The 17293-nt window shown below is 42.1% G+C and overlaps 1 protein-coding gene across 1 annotated transcript; it reads left to right on the top strand.

Moving 5' to 3' along the window:
- Positions 1-4978: 4978 nt before the first annotated feature.
- On the top strand, positions 4979-17293 carry LOC130195046 (neuroplastin-like). Its single transcript, XM_056416295.1, is given in 10 exon segments — positions 4979-5243; positions 10652-10872; positions 10874-11006; positions 11915-12080; positions 12189-12283; positions 12995-13128; positions 13318-13591; positions 15152-15173; positions 16142-16218; positions 16368-17293. Coding segments are annotated over 9 exon segments (1197 nt in total). The 5' UTR covers positions 4979-5152; the 3' UTR covers positions 16203-16218; positions 16368-17293.

Genomic DNA, 17293 nt, shown 5'->3' with positions numbered 1-17293 from the left:
TCCCCTTGTTGTTTTTTATATCGACCAGTAACAATTTGTTTTAGAACATCTTAAGAAGAAACTTCGGATGATAACAAACCAAATGAGTCTTACTGAACTGATGCAAGGACCAACAGTAAAGGATCAACTCCTCCTGGAGATAAATGTCAGTATTTAATTTTTGGGATGGATTCGTCTTTTCTTCTGTCCAGCAAAGATGCTGAGAACAACAGCAAAACTTGTTTGACTACCATTAGAAAGTAATAGCCTATACTTAACAAAGAATGTGCAGTACAAACCTAGACAAAAGAACCATTTACCATGGCTCAATTCTGCCCTCTGGTGTTGCCCTAGATGTTGTGCTAAAAAGAGCACCCACATCCTCAAAAAAGGTGGTAAGGAAGTCTGAAGCTGAATTATTATGAGTAATTAATAATGGAAGGGGGAATGAGAACATCATGTGGAAATATCTTGATACATGAACTGGAAGAAATAATGGTCAGAGAACAAGGGAACCAGAACAAAAAAAACAAATCATGACAAGTACTTTTATCAACTTTTTTATTGCAGGTTGAGACAGAAATTCTCCACCAGAATCAAAGCATTAACCCTAATTGACGATATGAAACCAATTTTAAAAGTAAAAGAAATATCTTTATCAGGAGTGGAAAACATCATAAGATCGTTAAGAGACTTAAGAACAAAGCATGCTAATGGTTTAGATACCACTTTTTCATTAAATGTACAGAAGGATGGCCTCGTCTGCCCTACTGCTCATCTGATAAATGTGTCATTTAAGAGAAGAATTTTTCCAAGCACCTGGAAGTCGTCTGTTGAAACTAACATGTTCAAGGTCGGTGACCTGGAAGCAATAGACCCATCAGTATTCTACCTAGATTTCAAAGTGGCAGAGCAATGGGCATCAAAGCAGCCGACCGCTCACCTGATCAAGGGCCATACACCTCTGCAATTTGGATTCCGCACCATCAATAATAACAGCCAACTACTATTTAAAAAAAAAAATGTAATCAAAACTTGATCAAGGTGGTGAAACAAAGGTGGAGTTGTTTTTCATTTAAAGAAGGCTTTTGATACAGTGAACAGTGGGGCACTCCCGTCAGAACGTTCCTCTTTTAATTTTTTTCTCTGATGCCATTAAATGGATGAAATCATATCTAACAAACAGTAAAGAAGGGTTACCTATTGGCAATACTCAATAAACACACCTTAACTGCAACATTTGTGTTCCTCAGGGATCAATATTGGGCCCTATTTAATTCAGCTTGTACATTAATGACTTGCTTTTAGTCCTTTTAGTCAACATTCAAATATATGCTGATATCTGTGGTTGGAATTTGTCTAATTTCATTGTCAAAGGCCGGTGATTCTCTTTTGCATTTTTTGTGTAAAACTTGAATTTGAAAGATATCGGTAATTGATTCCATGAACCTTTAAACCTGTTATTGAACGTTTTCAAAATCAATATTGAAATGTCAAGAAACTAAGAACGGTCAACTGTTTCCCCAACCCTCTGGGGTCTGGGGCCATTTTCTCGATTTTACACAATTTCTTAAATTCACCTTTTAAAGGCACTTGCAGATGACACATACCAATCAAAAATTGCAGACTAATCTCAGCTCTCTATATAATGAGGCACAATTGTCCTAAGGCACAATTGTAAAGAGAAAATAGGGCCCTAAAGCTAAAAATTTAAGTTCGAATTAAAAAAATTCTTCATAGCTCTTGTGAAAACATACCTTTTCTCATGTGGACGAACTTTGGTGTTTGAAATCGGTTTACCAAAGATATTGGGTTCACAAAAGCAGTGAACTATATGAACAAAATGGTTAATACATGTAAATAAATGTCTAAAACCAAATTTTGAGTATTAATGATGTGGTCTCTCACACCATTCACCAAAATGATAGAAATTGTACTGATAAATGACTTCATACTGCAGATAAAGCTCCATGTGGTGTGTGCAAATGAAAATTACCATTATAATTTGTTTGTGCAAATAAATATGTATTATACATAAAACAAATTAAAAGATTGTACATAATATACAGAAATAAAAAAAACATACATGTATGTATACATAAAAAGAAAAATATTTACTAAATTAATTACAAAAGCAAGGCACTGCATCTCACTGCTAGACCTACTTGAAATATTAATACAGCAATACAAAGCAGTTGTTCTGTCTCATCCATTCTTTTGTGTTTTGTGTTTCTTCTGGGTCTTTTTCTGTCAATTAACTGGAATGGATACAGTATTGCATTAGCATTGGCCTCTGTTCCAGTTTGTTCACTTTGCTTTATTTCGTCTGCTGCTTCTTGTAACGTCATACATATTATGTACAATGCAACAATGAGTAGCACATAATCCATATCCAGTTAGTCACACCTGATGAGTATGAAATACTTCCCATGACATTAAACACTGACCAAAAGTAAAGTATGTTTAGCCAACTCAACAGACTCAATTTAGTCTAGGAACACAGCAACACAAGGTTCTGTGCTTGGACCAATTTTATTTACCTTATACATGCTTCCTTTGGGCAATATTATCAGGAAACATTCCATAAACTTTCATTGTTATGCAGATGATACTCAACTATATCTATCGATAAAACCAGAGGAGAGCAACCAACTCGGTAAAATTCAAGCATGTCTTAAAGACATAAAAACATGGATGACCTGCAACTTCTTGATGTTAAACTCAGACAAAACCGAAGTAATTTTAATCGGCCCTGAGCACCTCAGAGATCAATTATCTGGTGATGTGGATTCTGTAGACGGCATTGCCCTGGCATCCAACACCACTGTAAAGAATCTTGGCGTTATCTTTGATCGGGACTTGTCCTTTAACTCCCACGTAAAGCAAATTTCAAGGACTGCATTCTTTCATCTACGTAATATTTCAAAAATCAGGCACATCTTGTCTCAAAAAGATGCAGAAAAATTGGTTCACGCATTCGTTACTTCGAGACTGGATTACTGCAACTCCTTATTATCAGGCTGCTCTAATAAATCTCTTAGGTCCCTCCAGTTGATCCAGAATGCTGCAGCTCGTGTTCTCACTAAAACTAAGAAAAGAGATCACATCACTCCTGCACTAGCTGCTCTGCACTGGCTACCCATAAAATCAAGAATCACTTTTAAAATTCTTCTCTTAACCTACAAAGCCTTGATTGGTGATGCACCATCATATCTTAAGGAGCTTGTAGTACCATATTGCCCCACTAGAGAGCTACGCTCACTAAATGCGGGACTACTTGTAGTTCCTAGAGTCTTAAAAAGTAGGATGGGAGCCAGAGCCTTCAGTTATCAAGCTCCTCTTTTATGGAACCAGCTTCCACCTTCAGTCCGGGAGGCAGACACAGTCACCTCATGTAAGAGTAGACTTAAGACTTTCCTCTTTGACAGAGCTTATAGTTAGGGCTGAATCAGGTTCACCTGGTCCAGCCCCTTGATATGCTGCTATAGGCCTATAGCTGCCGGGGGACGTTTTAGGATGCACTGAGTACCTATCTCCTCTTTTTTCTCTCCTTAAGGATGAATTTTCATCTCTCAATCACACGTTACTAACTCTGCTTTCTCCCCGGAGTCCTTTTGACTTCACGTCTCATGGGGTCATCGGACCCTATGAGACGGCATAGATCCTATCTGCCTGATGGATCATCGAGGTCTGGGTCGTGGAATTCCTGCTCCTGACTAAGCCACTGTCCTGTTGAGACTCCGCCCACTGTTGAGACTCCGCCCACTCCTCCTCCCCACCGCCATCTGCCTGATGGATCGTGGAGGTCTCCATCGTGGAATATGTCTACTATGAACTATTCATACACTGTCACATTCATTGAATGTATTTTAACTCTAAATCTGTCCTTCTGTACACATGACATCTATTGCATCTGTCCATCCTGGAGAGGGATCCTCATCTGTTGCTCTCCTGCAGGTTTCTTCCCTTTTTTTCCCCCTGAAGGGTTATTTGGGAGTTTTTCCTGGTCCGATGTGAGGTTTTGGGGTAGGGATGTCTATGTGTACAGATTGTAAAGCACTCTGAGACAAATTCGTAATTTGTGAAATTGGGCTATACAAATAAACTGAATTGAATTGAATTGAATAGGTGAGTGAGGCTGTCGTTACTCTATATTGGTTAAAAGAGAAATAAGATTACTTCCTAGAGCCCCAGGTGCTGTTAACCCTTGTGTCGCCTTCGGGTCAATTTGACCCGATTCAATGTTTAATGTCGGTGTTCTTTCGGGAGTCAACAAACAAACATAAAGTACCTCACACTTAAACTTGGAAAACAATATTAATTCTAATGATTTTCTGGAGATTTTAATAGCTGGGGTCATATTGACCTCAAGGGTAAAATATGTTAGTAAATATAAAGGTAACAGGAGGGTTAAACATTGAATCGGGTCATATTGACCTGAAGGCGACAGGAGGGTGAAACATTGAATCGGGTCAAATTGACCCGAAGGCAACACAAGGGTTAAGCTCAGGGCTTAAGTCAGACTGAGGGACTGCAGGACCCACTGTTTCAGGCCTAGTAGCGGTTTGTTAAACTCTGGGCGCCGTTACAGTTGTATGAATACCTGAGAATTACTCGTTCCTGATTGGTCGGAACCATTACAAAAGTGGTTTGACGGTTTAACCAACTAGCGTAGCGTTCAATTGCGGGAAACTACGGCGAAAGTATCTCAACCGTGACTTAATGTGCTTCCAAGCAATTGTCCCACGTGGGTTTCATCGTTAAATCACTGTGTAAAAAAAAAAAAAAAGCCTGAGAAATAATAGCGTCCATCTTGTCTATTTTAATATAATTGATTCCCGCTCTACTTTCTGACGGGACGGTGTGCGACGTACCCGCTTGCACGCGCTCCTCCAAGATCTCGCGGGATTTAAGATTAAATGGGTGGTTAAAAAAAAAAGGGAAAAAAAAAAAAGGTGGTTCCCTTGCTGCACCGGGCTCAGCGGGCTGACAGCAGAGAGATGCACAGGTAGCTAGCGAAGGGCTCCCGCTAGCGACACTCTAGTCTCTGCGCGATACGCTTGCAGTGTGTGGAGGTGAGAGCCTCGGCGAATCCGCTCCGCAGCACCGCATCCCGCTCAGGTCACCTTAGCGCTCCACGTACCGGCATCTTCCGACCCCTCCGTCTCGGAAGATGACACCTGGCAAACGAAGAGCTGCAGTCATGTCCTTCTCGGTGGCGATACTCGGAGCCCTGATGCTGCAGTCCGTCTCCTCTCAGAACGGTAGGAAACGAGCTCTTCTTTTAGAAACTACATGGCGGTGTAAGACCCCCGTCATGGCGAAGATGCGGTGCTTTTTGAGGGAGGGATGTCGCCTGCATTTCTGCAGTGGGGCATTACAAAAAAAAAGAATTATGACAAGACGTGCCTTTTCTTAGCAACGTTGTCCATCACGGATACCTCACCAGCAGACAGGTTCCATTACATAATTCATTAACGTTGTGGTATACTGTAAGAAATTATTATAAGTCGAATAAAGCGCATATTTTTATTAAATTGTCATTCTGTGCATTTGAAGGGTAAATACATAATTAGCCTATACGTTGGGCGAAAGTGGGCCACACGGAGGCCCGTGTCCCTAAAATGTCCTTTTTGAAGTGTGGAGCTACATGAGCCGTTGCTGATTGCAGCAAGGACAAGTTCTGCTCCTGAGGATGGAGGAGAGCAGAAGGAAGGGAGATGGTGAAATGGTGTCACACTGAAGTTCAAAATCTGCCATGCTCTCTTTTTTTTGGCGATTGGTTCTCACACGATCCTCATGCTGCTGTCACGCGTGGGTCTGCCCAGGTATGTCAGGATATGGCTCAGGAATTCAGTAACCAGCAGCGCATCACCAATTCCCCTCCTGCAGGGTGAGATAATCCCCTGCATCCGTCCAGGTCCTCGAGACCGAGCATAACATGTATGTTGTTATATGCTGGACCTCAGAAGTGATGTAAATAGCACCAGTCCATTTTGCTGCATGCTTCTATTTATAGAGCGGAGATGCTGCACTGAGACCCGTGGCTTTAATGTCCTCCTGCAACAGTGGATCTGTTAACTCTGCTGAGATGCACTGCACTGCAGAATGGAATTGATTTCTCAGCGGGATTCTTGTCCAATTGACCCCTCTGCTCATAAATCCCCCCCCCCCCCCACACCAAACAGTTACCGGGCAGTCTAACCCCGTCTCCGCTGAGGGTTTGGTGGTGGATGCTGCAAGTCTGCTCTGTAGATTAGCAAACATGGTTTCACAGTAAGTGAGAATTTATTCAGTTGTGGCCTTTTCTCTGAGTTTACCATGTGTAGGAAAGCATGACACATCTCCTCCTGCACACCCACTCGTCACATCCCCTCTTTAATCAGCAAGCCAGCTGATAAAATTCTGCCTAAATTGAATGCCTTTTTATCTGACGGGCAGCTAGTAAGTGTGGAATTGTCTTATCTTCTTCGAGTCCAGAGAGGATGGATGGTTCAGAGAATGCCACAGTATACGTTGCACACTGATACTAGATCATTAGTTGAGTGGTAATGCTATTAACGCGCACAGCAGCCAGCCTCATCACAGAAGCCATTTGTATCTGCTAATGGCTGCTCACTTGTGAAGCTATTCCTGTCAAAGTTCCCTAAGGATGTTTGGCCTGAAGTAGAAGAGGCTGTTCAGGTCATTCAAACTATTTTATTTTGAAATTTCACACACAAGCCACAACAAAAAATGGTGTAAATGCGGGTCATCCTGGTAATGAACGAATGAATGTATTTGTTGCTCCAGTAATTAATTTAGTTCAATCTCATTTCTTCAATCCAAGATTTTAAAAATGAATAGTCTTGTGTTTATATTATCGTTTGTATACAGGTCAGAGTGCAATTATCCAGACAAACAAGTGGTTACTTGCATGCAATTTCTTTTTATTTATCAACTTAGACTTCATCAAGTGAAGTATACAATACATCACAAGCTTTAAATTATAAGCTCTCATCTGGATAATTTGCAGTGGGGCTACAAATATTGATTATGTTAATTATGTATTATTCCGATTATTACTTTCCAATTTGTTGATTCATTGTTTGGTCAATTCAATGTCAGAAAAAATACTTTTTATAAAAATGCTGCAATTTTTTTTGCCATATATTTATATAAATGATAAATATATATATATATAAAATTTATATATATATATAATTATTATTATTATTTTCACGAGATGGAGCTTTCTAACTCGCTAAATGCATGATGTGACTGACGGAAGTGAAAATATCACTATACCTACTTATACCTGCCTGAAAACCTCCACAATCATCCCGGTGCCAAAAAAGAAAACCATCAGCTGCTTAAACGACTACCGTCCAGTGGCACTCACCCCCATCCCCATGAAGTGCTTCGAGAAGCTGGTTCGTTCCCACATCATCTCATCCCTTCCGCCCGGCCTGGACCGTCACCAGTTTGCATACAGAGCAAACAGGTCCACGGATGACGCCATCGCCACAGCTCTCCACTCTGCCCTGTCTCACCTGGAGGGGGGGGGGAGCTACGCACGGCTGCTCTTCATGGACTTCTGCTCGGCATTTAACACCATCCTTCCTGACAGACTGGTGACAAAACTGTCAGACCTGGGATTATCACACTCTACCTGCCGTTGGATTAAGGACTTCCTGTCTGACCGCCCCCAGAGGGTGAGGATAGGTCCCCACACCTCCACGGCCCTCAGCCTCAGCACCGGGTCCCCCCAGGGCTGCGTGCTGAGTCCCCTACTTACTCCCTCTACACTAATGACTTCACCGCCGCCCACCCCAGCAACTCCATCATAAAGTTTGCTGACGACACCACTGTGGTGGGCTGCATCTCCGGGGGTGACGAGACCGCGTACCGCGACGAGGTGGAGCAGCTGTCTGTGTTGTGCAAAGCGAACAACCTGCAGCTGAACAAGCTCAAAACCCAGGAGATGATCATCGATTACAGAAGGAAGAAAACTGTCATCCAGCCCCTGTACATTGACGGGGATTGTGTGGAGAGAGTCTCGGTCTTCAGATTCCTGGGCGTTCACCTGGCTGAGGACCTGTCCTGGAGAACCAACACCACGGCGATCGTCAAGAAGGCACAGCAGAGACTCTACTTCCTGAGAATACTCAGGAATTACCACCTCAGACAGGATCTGCTTGTGTCCTTCTACCGCTGCTCCGTGGAGAGCGTCCTCACCTATTGCATCTGCGTGTGGTTCCTCAGCTGCACAGCCGCAGAGAGGAACGCGCTTCAGAGGGTCGTCAACTCGGCCCAGAAGATCATCGGGTGCCCCCTCCCCTCCCTGCAAGAACTGTACAGCTCTCGCTGCCTTAAGAAGGCAGTCAAGATCCTCAAGGATCCATCTCACCCGGCCAACGAACACTTTGTACGGCTGCGCTCAGGCAGGCGCTTCAAGACTATGTATACCGGACCAACAGACTTAAGTTCAGCTTCTTTCCGAGGGCCATAAGCGCACTAAACGCTGCTAAGTTTTTAGAGAGTCAAATGTCGCATCCCCGTTCAATATGAGGAATCGTGCAATAAAAAACTTAGGTTTACACTAAGAAATATGCCTAGTTTACATACGTAGTTTATTATACTTATTTTTATATTTATATTTACATCCATAGATCTCATTTATACTTATGTATAGTTCCCCTATGTCTATTTATGATTCATTCTGGTTTTTATATTGTCTTGTTTATATTGTCTTGTTGTTTTTATATTGTCTATTGTCCTATTAGCACCTTGGGATTGCATCTAAATTTCGTTGTTCCTTTGCACAATGACAAATAAAGATCATTCATTCATTCATTCATTCATTCAATTAGCCGAACAAGTGATTAGTGGATGATTAGTCATCCATGTATAGATGATATAATGATGATATATCCCATACTATATACAATAATGAAGTCTGACGTGGACAAAAAAATTAAATGTAGGAATGAAAAGTTCATGTGATAAACAACACAAGGGGGCAGCAGAAAATAACATGTTTTTAAGCCTGTTATTACATAATTGATGAATACATTGAAAAAAGAAAATGATCACTTGGTTGCAGCCCAGAGCATTCAAAGCTTAAGAATATGTTTGATATTTTTAAAAAAGTGCAATGCAGCCTTTATAGTTCTAAGATCACACATGAGTCACACAACAACAAACTAAACTAACATCAACTTGACACGAGTGTTTATACACGTGTGTGTGTGTGTGTGTGTGCAGTACAGCCCTTTCTCTCAGCACTTTTGACCCAGCTACACTCTCTGAGTTGGCAGGAAGTGTTACTCAGCAGTTCTTTGTTAAGAGCTGAGGTTTTAGTTTTCAGACCCAGTCCTGTTGTTTACTGGTACTTATAAACAAGCTACTCATAGACACAACTGATGCAGAGTCCCATCCATCAGTGTTGATGAGGCTACACAATAAGCAACTCAATAGAATAATGCAATAAAATTCATGAAGGGAGGATTTATTGCAGGACTGTTGTATTGGACTGCATTTGATTTAATATTGGGCACCTAATAAACTGGCAGGTGAGTGTCTATTGGAATCTATTTGGGCCTCGGGTAAATGTTCTGGTCTTGATGTAGCAGTTGTGGGCTGAGCAGCAAGGTTATGATTTCAGCTGGACAAAAAAAACGTGATAATCTGCCTGGTCTGGTTGGCTATCTCTTCCTCTTCCCACTTTGTTGCCGTAGAGTGCTTCTATGGAAACGGAGGGGTCTATCACCATGTGCCCACACACTCCCCAGAGCTGCAGTTTCTAAAAATCTCCTCATTATGTGCCTATAGACCATGCTTATGATTACACACACACATACACTCCTCTTCGTCCAATCTGCGATCAATTGTTTTACTTGTACTGCTTTCAGTTCAGAGAGGGAGACATGTTATTTAGGTCAAATTAACAGTATACAGTTTGCCTGGTGTCTGTGTCCCATTACTGAGTAATTGTATAAACAAGCACTAATGTTGTTTTCATTACACATGAGAGATGTACTGAAAATGACAAGGTCACTTGGAGGACTTTTAGATACGAGTGCTGTGCTAGCCTGGCACGTTGATATGATGTTATTAATTGGACCAAATCAAGTGAGAGCAGCCTCACAAAGACGTCCCAGCAGAATAAATGAACGCGTCCTAGAAATGGGAGCAATAATGGCTTCCGCAGATCTGGGGTTGTCTCTCTTTTCTCTCTCGCTCTCTCACCCAAATTGTTAATGAGGCCGTTCCTGACAGTTTGATGCAGTTTTGTGTTTGACGCTTTTAAGTTGTACGTTAGAGCTGAAACTATTAGTCGATTGCAAAGAAAAGGAATCGGCAACAATTACATGCAAACGAATACATTTTTTTTGGGGGGGGGGGGGGGGATTTGCCTAATTTAAGTTTTGCGATCTTTCACATTTCTACTTTTTCCCCTCTATTCGACTTAAATCAACCGTTGTTTCACTTTAAACATAATTCGTCTTGTCAGTGTTTTTGTTATTATTTCACATGGTCTTTTTTTCTGTTTTGTCTGTCCTTTTCTTCTTCCCATTCAATTGACCCTGTTATTTTCTTGCCTTCCTATCCACCACCTGATTTCCTTTTGGGCGGGGGCGGGCCAAACCTCTGGACATGCTGTCCCCTAAACCTCCACCACCTCCACTAGCGGGCTTTGTGAAATCCCCGTTTTCTGAGGCTAAGCTCACGGGCGACACCTTTGAGCTGTATTGTGACGTGGTGGGAAACCCCACCCCAGAAATCCAGTGGTGGTACTCAGAGATCAACCGAGCCGATTCCTTCAGGTAGCTGTAGGACGGCGCCCGTAAGCAGCGGGTGTCCATCAGCACGGCCTACGGCTCCAATGGCGCAAGCGTGTTGGCCGTCTCTCGTCTCACGTCTCACGATGGACGATGCTGGGACCTACGAGTGCAGAGCCAGTAATGACCCGCGCCGTAACGACCTGCACCAAGATCCAGCGACCACCTGGATCCGTGCTCAGGCCACTATAGCGGTGCTGCAGAGTGAGCGGGCCATGTCGAGGAAACGCCCTCCTCCCTTCCGTTAGCACACCATCTTAGCAGATCCCGTGTGATCCTGCCTCCCTCAAACCTCTGCTGGGGGCCTCTCGCATCCTTCACAGGTGCCGTCCTCCACTAGACTTAGAAAATGAAGAAAAGCACCAGCAGCTCGTCTTTCTGTACTTGTCCCAGCAGTTAGTCGAGTCGTGTTTTGTGCTCATCCCTTGGTTCAGTACAACCTTCAAGCTGCAGTCTCCTCTCCATCTCTATTTCCCCCGTTACTTGATTTGTTCTCTCCCTTAAGCTCTCAACCTCTCATTTCTATGAATTGTACATCATTATATTAAATGCCTTTTCATTTTTGTTATCGTTGTAATCTGCATTACTTTCAAAAATGCAACATTTTGCAAACTGACTGTCTTTTTGCAACATTTTCTAATATTTGGTGACCTTGTCTTATGAATACTAACCAGCAGTAAATATTCACTGGCATGCTATTCTACCCGAATCTAAAAATGCACAAATCTAAATAAAAATAAAAATTTACAGAGGCTGAATTTGGGTGTTTAATCTCAACACTTCTTTGGTACTGACCGAATGTTTCTGTAGCACAGAATATCAAACACATATGCACACAGGCTTGTAGCTTAACGTTTTATTAAAGAACCAGATATTTTCTCATACAGTTGGACATCTTTTATACCAATGATTCACCTAACACAGAAAAGGACTTCTGCGTCCCAAGAACATAACTCCTCCCACGTCACATCTCTGGGCTGTATTGTATAAAGTGTGGCTCGCTGTGGAGTCTGTCTGAACCCTTTGTGCGTTTGCATCCTCCATCACACCCTCCACCCACGAGTCCCAGCAAACATCGCTTCTGTCGAAGCTGATCCGTGTCTCTCTTACAGAGCCGTCCATTTCGGCCTCTGAACACGCCACACTTCCTGTGGAGGGCAACTCTTACATGCTGCAGTGCAACCTGACCAGCGACCACAGTGTGGAGGAGAGCTACTGGATGAAGAACGGGGAGGAGATCCCGGAAACACGCAGCCCAAATAAGAACACTGAGTACAAGTAGGCGTTGCGGCTAACTTTATACAACTTCTGTGTGTGTGTGTGTGTGTTTTCCTGGAGTTTCGCATCGTGTTGTGGGTTCACGTGAGGTGTGTTTCTGCTCGACAGGCTGAAAAAACCAAGAGCAGGCGCCGCCGGATGGTACATGTGTGTCTACACCTTCGAGCTGGATCCTCCAGCGAACGCCACCATCGAAGTTAAATGTAGGTGTTGATTTGTGAGCTGCAGGCGGTGTTTTTTATGTCGGTTACAAGGCCACGTTAGAGAAGCCTCTGATAAAAATGGCCTTGAGCACAAACAGCGCTGTCATGTGAGGACCAAGCGGTTCTGTTGGCTGCTCAGAGGGCAGCCTGTGCCCTTGACACCTCCATCTATCCAACGGCCGGCCCAGTGGCAGCAGATGGTGTCTTGTTTGTCTGATGGCAAGGGATTATGCCTCAACGTTGAAATCTGGTCAGCCTTTTCTGGTGTCACACGCATCGCTATACAGGCCAATTGGATTTGGTTTGCTTGTATTTTATAGGGCGATTATTTTCATCCGAGGAAAAAAAGATTTACAATCTTGTTGGCTGCAATATCTTTCCCCTTCTGTGGCTGTTTTAATGCCAATTCGATTTTCTGTCATCTTCCTAAATCTGGGAAGTGCTTTGTGTATTGTGCTTAAAAATCATGAATATTTGTAGGATCTGAACACAGAGAAATACTTTTCTGTTTTCTTTAAGCATTGCTTACTTGACTAAATAAACAATAGATGCAATAAAAACAACAATATGAAAAGCACACATTTGTAACCCATTTACCCTCATGACTATACCTACAGTTATGAATCTGAATCCGCAGTAGACTTGCACCACTTTATGTTATTGAATTTCTTGAATGTATCTTAACACCCAATCTTTGTTATTTTGTTTTAGCTGCTCCTGACATAACAGGCCACAAGCGCAGTGAGAATAAGAACGAGGGCCAAATTGCTGTCCTCTACTGTAAGTCTGTGGGCTACCCTCACCCTGTCTGGACCTGGCGTAAGTTAGACAACGGCATTCCCAGGGTATGTGATATGAATATACACTACACTCCCTGATGTATTCAACATAAATACAATGTAGAAGCCAGTGTGTGAAGTCTTGTTATAAAACCTGAAATCTTGTGTAATGCATTTAAACCTCATGACTTTAACTAGAACGTCAAAGCAACTCAACAACCTCGTTAAGGACACGTCTGTCTTCTCCCTCGACAGGAAATTGACAACTCAAGCGGCCGTTTCTTCATCAGCAGCAGAGACAACTACACCGAGCTCAACATCGTCAACCTGGACATTAACGTGGATCCGGGCGAGTACCACTGCAATGCCACCAACATGCTGGGCAGCCGCGACGAGATGATCGTGCTGAGGGTTCGCAGTTACTTGGCGCCCTTATGGCCTCTTCTGGGGGTGTTGGCCGAGATCATCATCCTGGTCGTCGTCATCGTTGTTTATGAGAAGCGCAAGAAGCCAGACGATTTGCAAGACGGTGAGTCACCGGCGGTGGCGCTTAGGACTCTTGTTATTACACTGTTATTATTCCACCGTTTTTATTACAGCAGGTTTTTTTTGTATAACGGAGGAGGACATGGATCTCTCCTTCTAAGTCTCTTTCCATCCGAAAACCCACGTCGGTGTGGTGTTGTGTCACCTGACGCAGCGCTGTGCCGGCATTCAATAATTCAGTCTGGCGAGGTTGACTTAACAGACAGACACTGTTGCAGGAGGTCACACCTTGTCAGGACAATTTCATGCATTTAATATTCATGAGAAAGATGATACTGCAGTTTTGCAGTGGTGGACATTTTCAATTATTAACGTCTTTCCTGGGACCTTGTGGCGTCCCCGTGCTGCTAGAAGCGTAACCACAAGACACATCATTGAGCTATGCAATCTGTTTCTGCCAGTTTGGGATTTTCTAATCCGACTGAGTGCTCCATTTCTAAGAGTCAAGCTATATCCTAAATTATGCATCGATGGTATTTGGGTGACCTTTTCTTCTCAAACTGAGTTTTGATGTTGTCACATGCTGATCAGATGCAATGTGCGGCGAATGACTGGCGGCTCCGCGCTGTGACATTCAATCAGTTTGTGACGCTGAACAGAAATATATCGTCATTGCGGTTCATCACGTGGTGTTTAAGTCCCCTTGAGAATCCGCACAGTCTCACAAAATGGATGTAGGTTGCGTGAATCATTCAGCAAAATCTTCCATGAAATGTTAACGCTCCATATGTGACATAAGTTAGCGTCGCCTGTGGAATCGTGTAACAGATTGTTCCCCTTCTCCCCAAATGGCATAACCTAAACCATGTTTGTGGTAAGTGTGAGCCTTTGCATGCTTCATGAATTGTAATAAGCATTCAGCCTCATCTCCTTCCAGCTCACAGCAGAGTACACGGTTCTGTTCAGCCTCAACATTCGTGGCAAATGTCCTTCCAAATCTTCAGTTTTCAAGATTTTATTTACAAACGGGAACTCTGTGTTTTTACACCGAGCGGCAGCAGCGAGCTGGCATGCGAGTCCCTGTCGGTCATCTCAGCTGCGAACGCTGCTACTGCTTCACACTGCTTCACACGGCTTCAAAGACTTTATTACCCCTCAGTCGAGGGATGATTTTATTGGAGCTGCTCCTCACTAATCTCTTTTAGTGAACAGCTGTTCTTTGTGAGCGCTGCCTGTCTGTGCATGACATTTTTCAAATTTTGTATTCTGCCTAGATATAATTGTGTAAATGTGGTGCTGTGCTGGATTTAACTGCACTCTGTTTTGTGTGTGACTTCCTGAGGTGTTTTTTCCTTCGGCACGACAGCCTGCTGTTTACTATTTTGTGAGCTCATCTGGGCTATGTTTCCATCCCATAGCGCGATCTGCACATGCAGTGCAGTTGAAACATAACAAAGTATTGTCAACCTGAAGTGAACCATGTGTCAATCACAACTTGCTGTTCTTAATGCTTTGTGCTTTCTGTTCATTAATGTGTGCAACATTCTTGTGATTAGTTAATGTTGTGGTCTTCATCTCTCCATTTTTTCTCTCGTTGCATCAGATGATGACCCTCCAGGTCCAGCGTAAGTATAAACAATATAACTTCAATAATCTGTGTTTAACTTGATATTGTGTGTTTTGATGTTTATAATGATGCATCCTCTCTCAGTGTACAGGACACCCCAAATCTGGGTCACAAATAATAACGAGTCAAGTACGGACATGTTTTTCCATCAATAACCATCTGAGTTTCCCTGATGAGTAAAGCCCTGCCCACGATGCTCTGAGACTTAAAGTATTTTAACTTATCATTTTATCAGTCATATGCAGGTTACAAATATTTAATAAATTGTTTATAACGCACTCTAATGGAGTTGTAAGCAGTAGTAAGCCGTAATATATTTGTCAGCAACTATAACTCCTCCCATGGGCACCCTTAAGGAGGCAGGTGTATAAAAAGAAAATAATTGACGATGTTGTAAAAAAACAGTGTAATGATTATAAAATATATCTTGAAGAATAAGTTATAATTATTAACAATTAAAGGATACAAATAATGTTAAGAATATTTTAATGAAGTATGTAACTGGACCACGGTCTGGTATACACCCCCAGAGTGAAACGTATCATTTCTGTTCATTCAGTTTACACGAGAGCTGAACTAAAGAATGGTTTTCATTATTGATTGACTGATTCTCTCAGACTTTATAAAGCTCTCTTAGCCACAGAAGACATGCAGCTGTTTCCACTGGATGAAGAACAATAAAATCCGTGAAGATCTCCTTTAATCCACACTTTGGTTTTAGTATCTTTTTCTTAATTTAACTTGTATGTAAGCTGTAAAACGACAGTAATTAGGCAAAACGTCCATCACGAGGTGGCACAAATTAATAACTTGAACCAGAGAAAAAAATATATTTTATTTGTTTAGTTGATAAATGATGGAATTATCTAACAGTCTTTAGAATTTGGATCAAATAATGTTCTGCCAATCATCTGACTGCTTGTACTTGAGGTATGAACTGATGGTGTTGTTTTCTTCCGGCTCAAGCAAAACTAATTCAACCAACAACCACAAAGACAAGAACCTCCGCCAGAGGAATACAAACTGAGCAGCCTGTCTGCTGAGTGAGTATTACATTATGGAGAGGATGCTTATGAATATGTATTACCAGCCTGTGGCCACATATGATCCATACGATCTTATTATCACTGAACGCTCAAACACTGAGATTATATCAGTCTGATCTAATGAGTTGAATGTTCTCTGTTCGCAGGTTTCATTACACATGTATTGACCATATGAAGGTAAACGAGAAGGGCGTCCATACCAGTTGTTGCCACGACGAGTATCGTTGTGGAGGAGTCCAATGAGGCATGGCTTATGATTTCAATGTGTGGGCGTGCGAATATTGATGATGGAAATGTTAACATTATAACCATTGTTGCTGCATGCAGTTGTTGATGTTAAAGATTTATTTCCCCTCTTATCCACTCATTTTACATCTTTACTGCTTCTAAAATAATGCATGCAAGATGTTGACCTGTTTGATACAGAAACGGCTTTTTTTTTTAATTTGTTGCTCTTTTCTCTGAGAGCGGCTTCATTTAGACAATCTGTACTGTGTGTTCTAGAGGAAAAACAAAACTTGGCAATGTAAAAGAAATGCCACCATAATCTGGTTTGACAGTCGTGTACAGTTTTATCAAACTACTGCATACCATTTTATCAGAAAATATCTATTGCATTTTAAGGGCTTTGCAATGTCCCTCTACATTTGAATAAGATTTACTTTACTGTATTCAAACACTATAACTATATCAGATCACCATTAATATAAAGACGATTCATATGATATGATGCACTTAAATGTTGATAATGAAAAATTGTATAAACCGACTTTAGGAAATCTGTACTTATAATTCTGACATATTGTTTTATAATCATGTGTATTGTACAGCATGGCTATTATCCTATGCAATTATTATCCATATGAATATATTGAAAACCATTGCCGCTTCTGATTTCTCTGTGACAAAGCTTTAAACTAGGATAACCGTAGAGCGTTGATGGCGTACGACACAGCTGCTGCATGACTTCTCTAGCGCTAACGTGGGAGGTGGGGAACGTCAGGACGGATACATGTGAAGCAATTCAAAGATCCCCGACTAATTTTTAAGAATAAATATCTCAAAAAAGAAA

This window comes from Pseudoliparis swirei, chromosome 6, assembly GCF_029220125.1.
Source record: "Pseudoliparis swirei isolate HS2019 ecotype Mariana Trench chromosome 6, NWPU_hadal_v1, whole genome shotgun sequence".
Lineage (NCBI taxonomy): Eukaryota > Metazoa > Chordata > Actinopteri > Perciformes > Liparidae > Pseudoliparis > Pseudoliparis swirei.
Note: the sequence above shows the minus strand (reverse complement) of the source record. Positions and strands in the feature narration are given on the sequence as shown.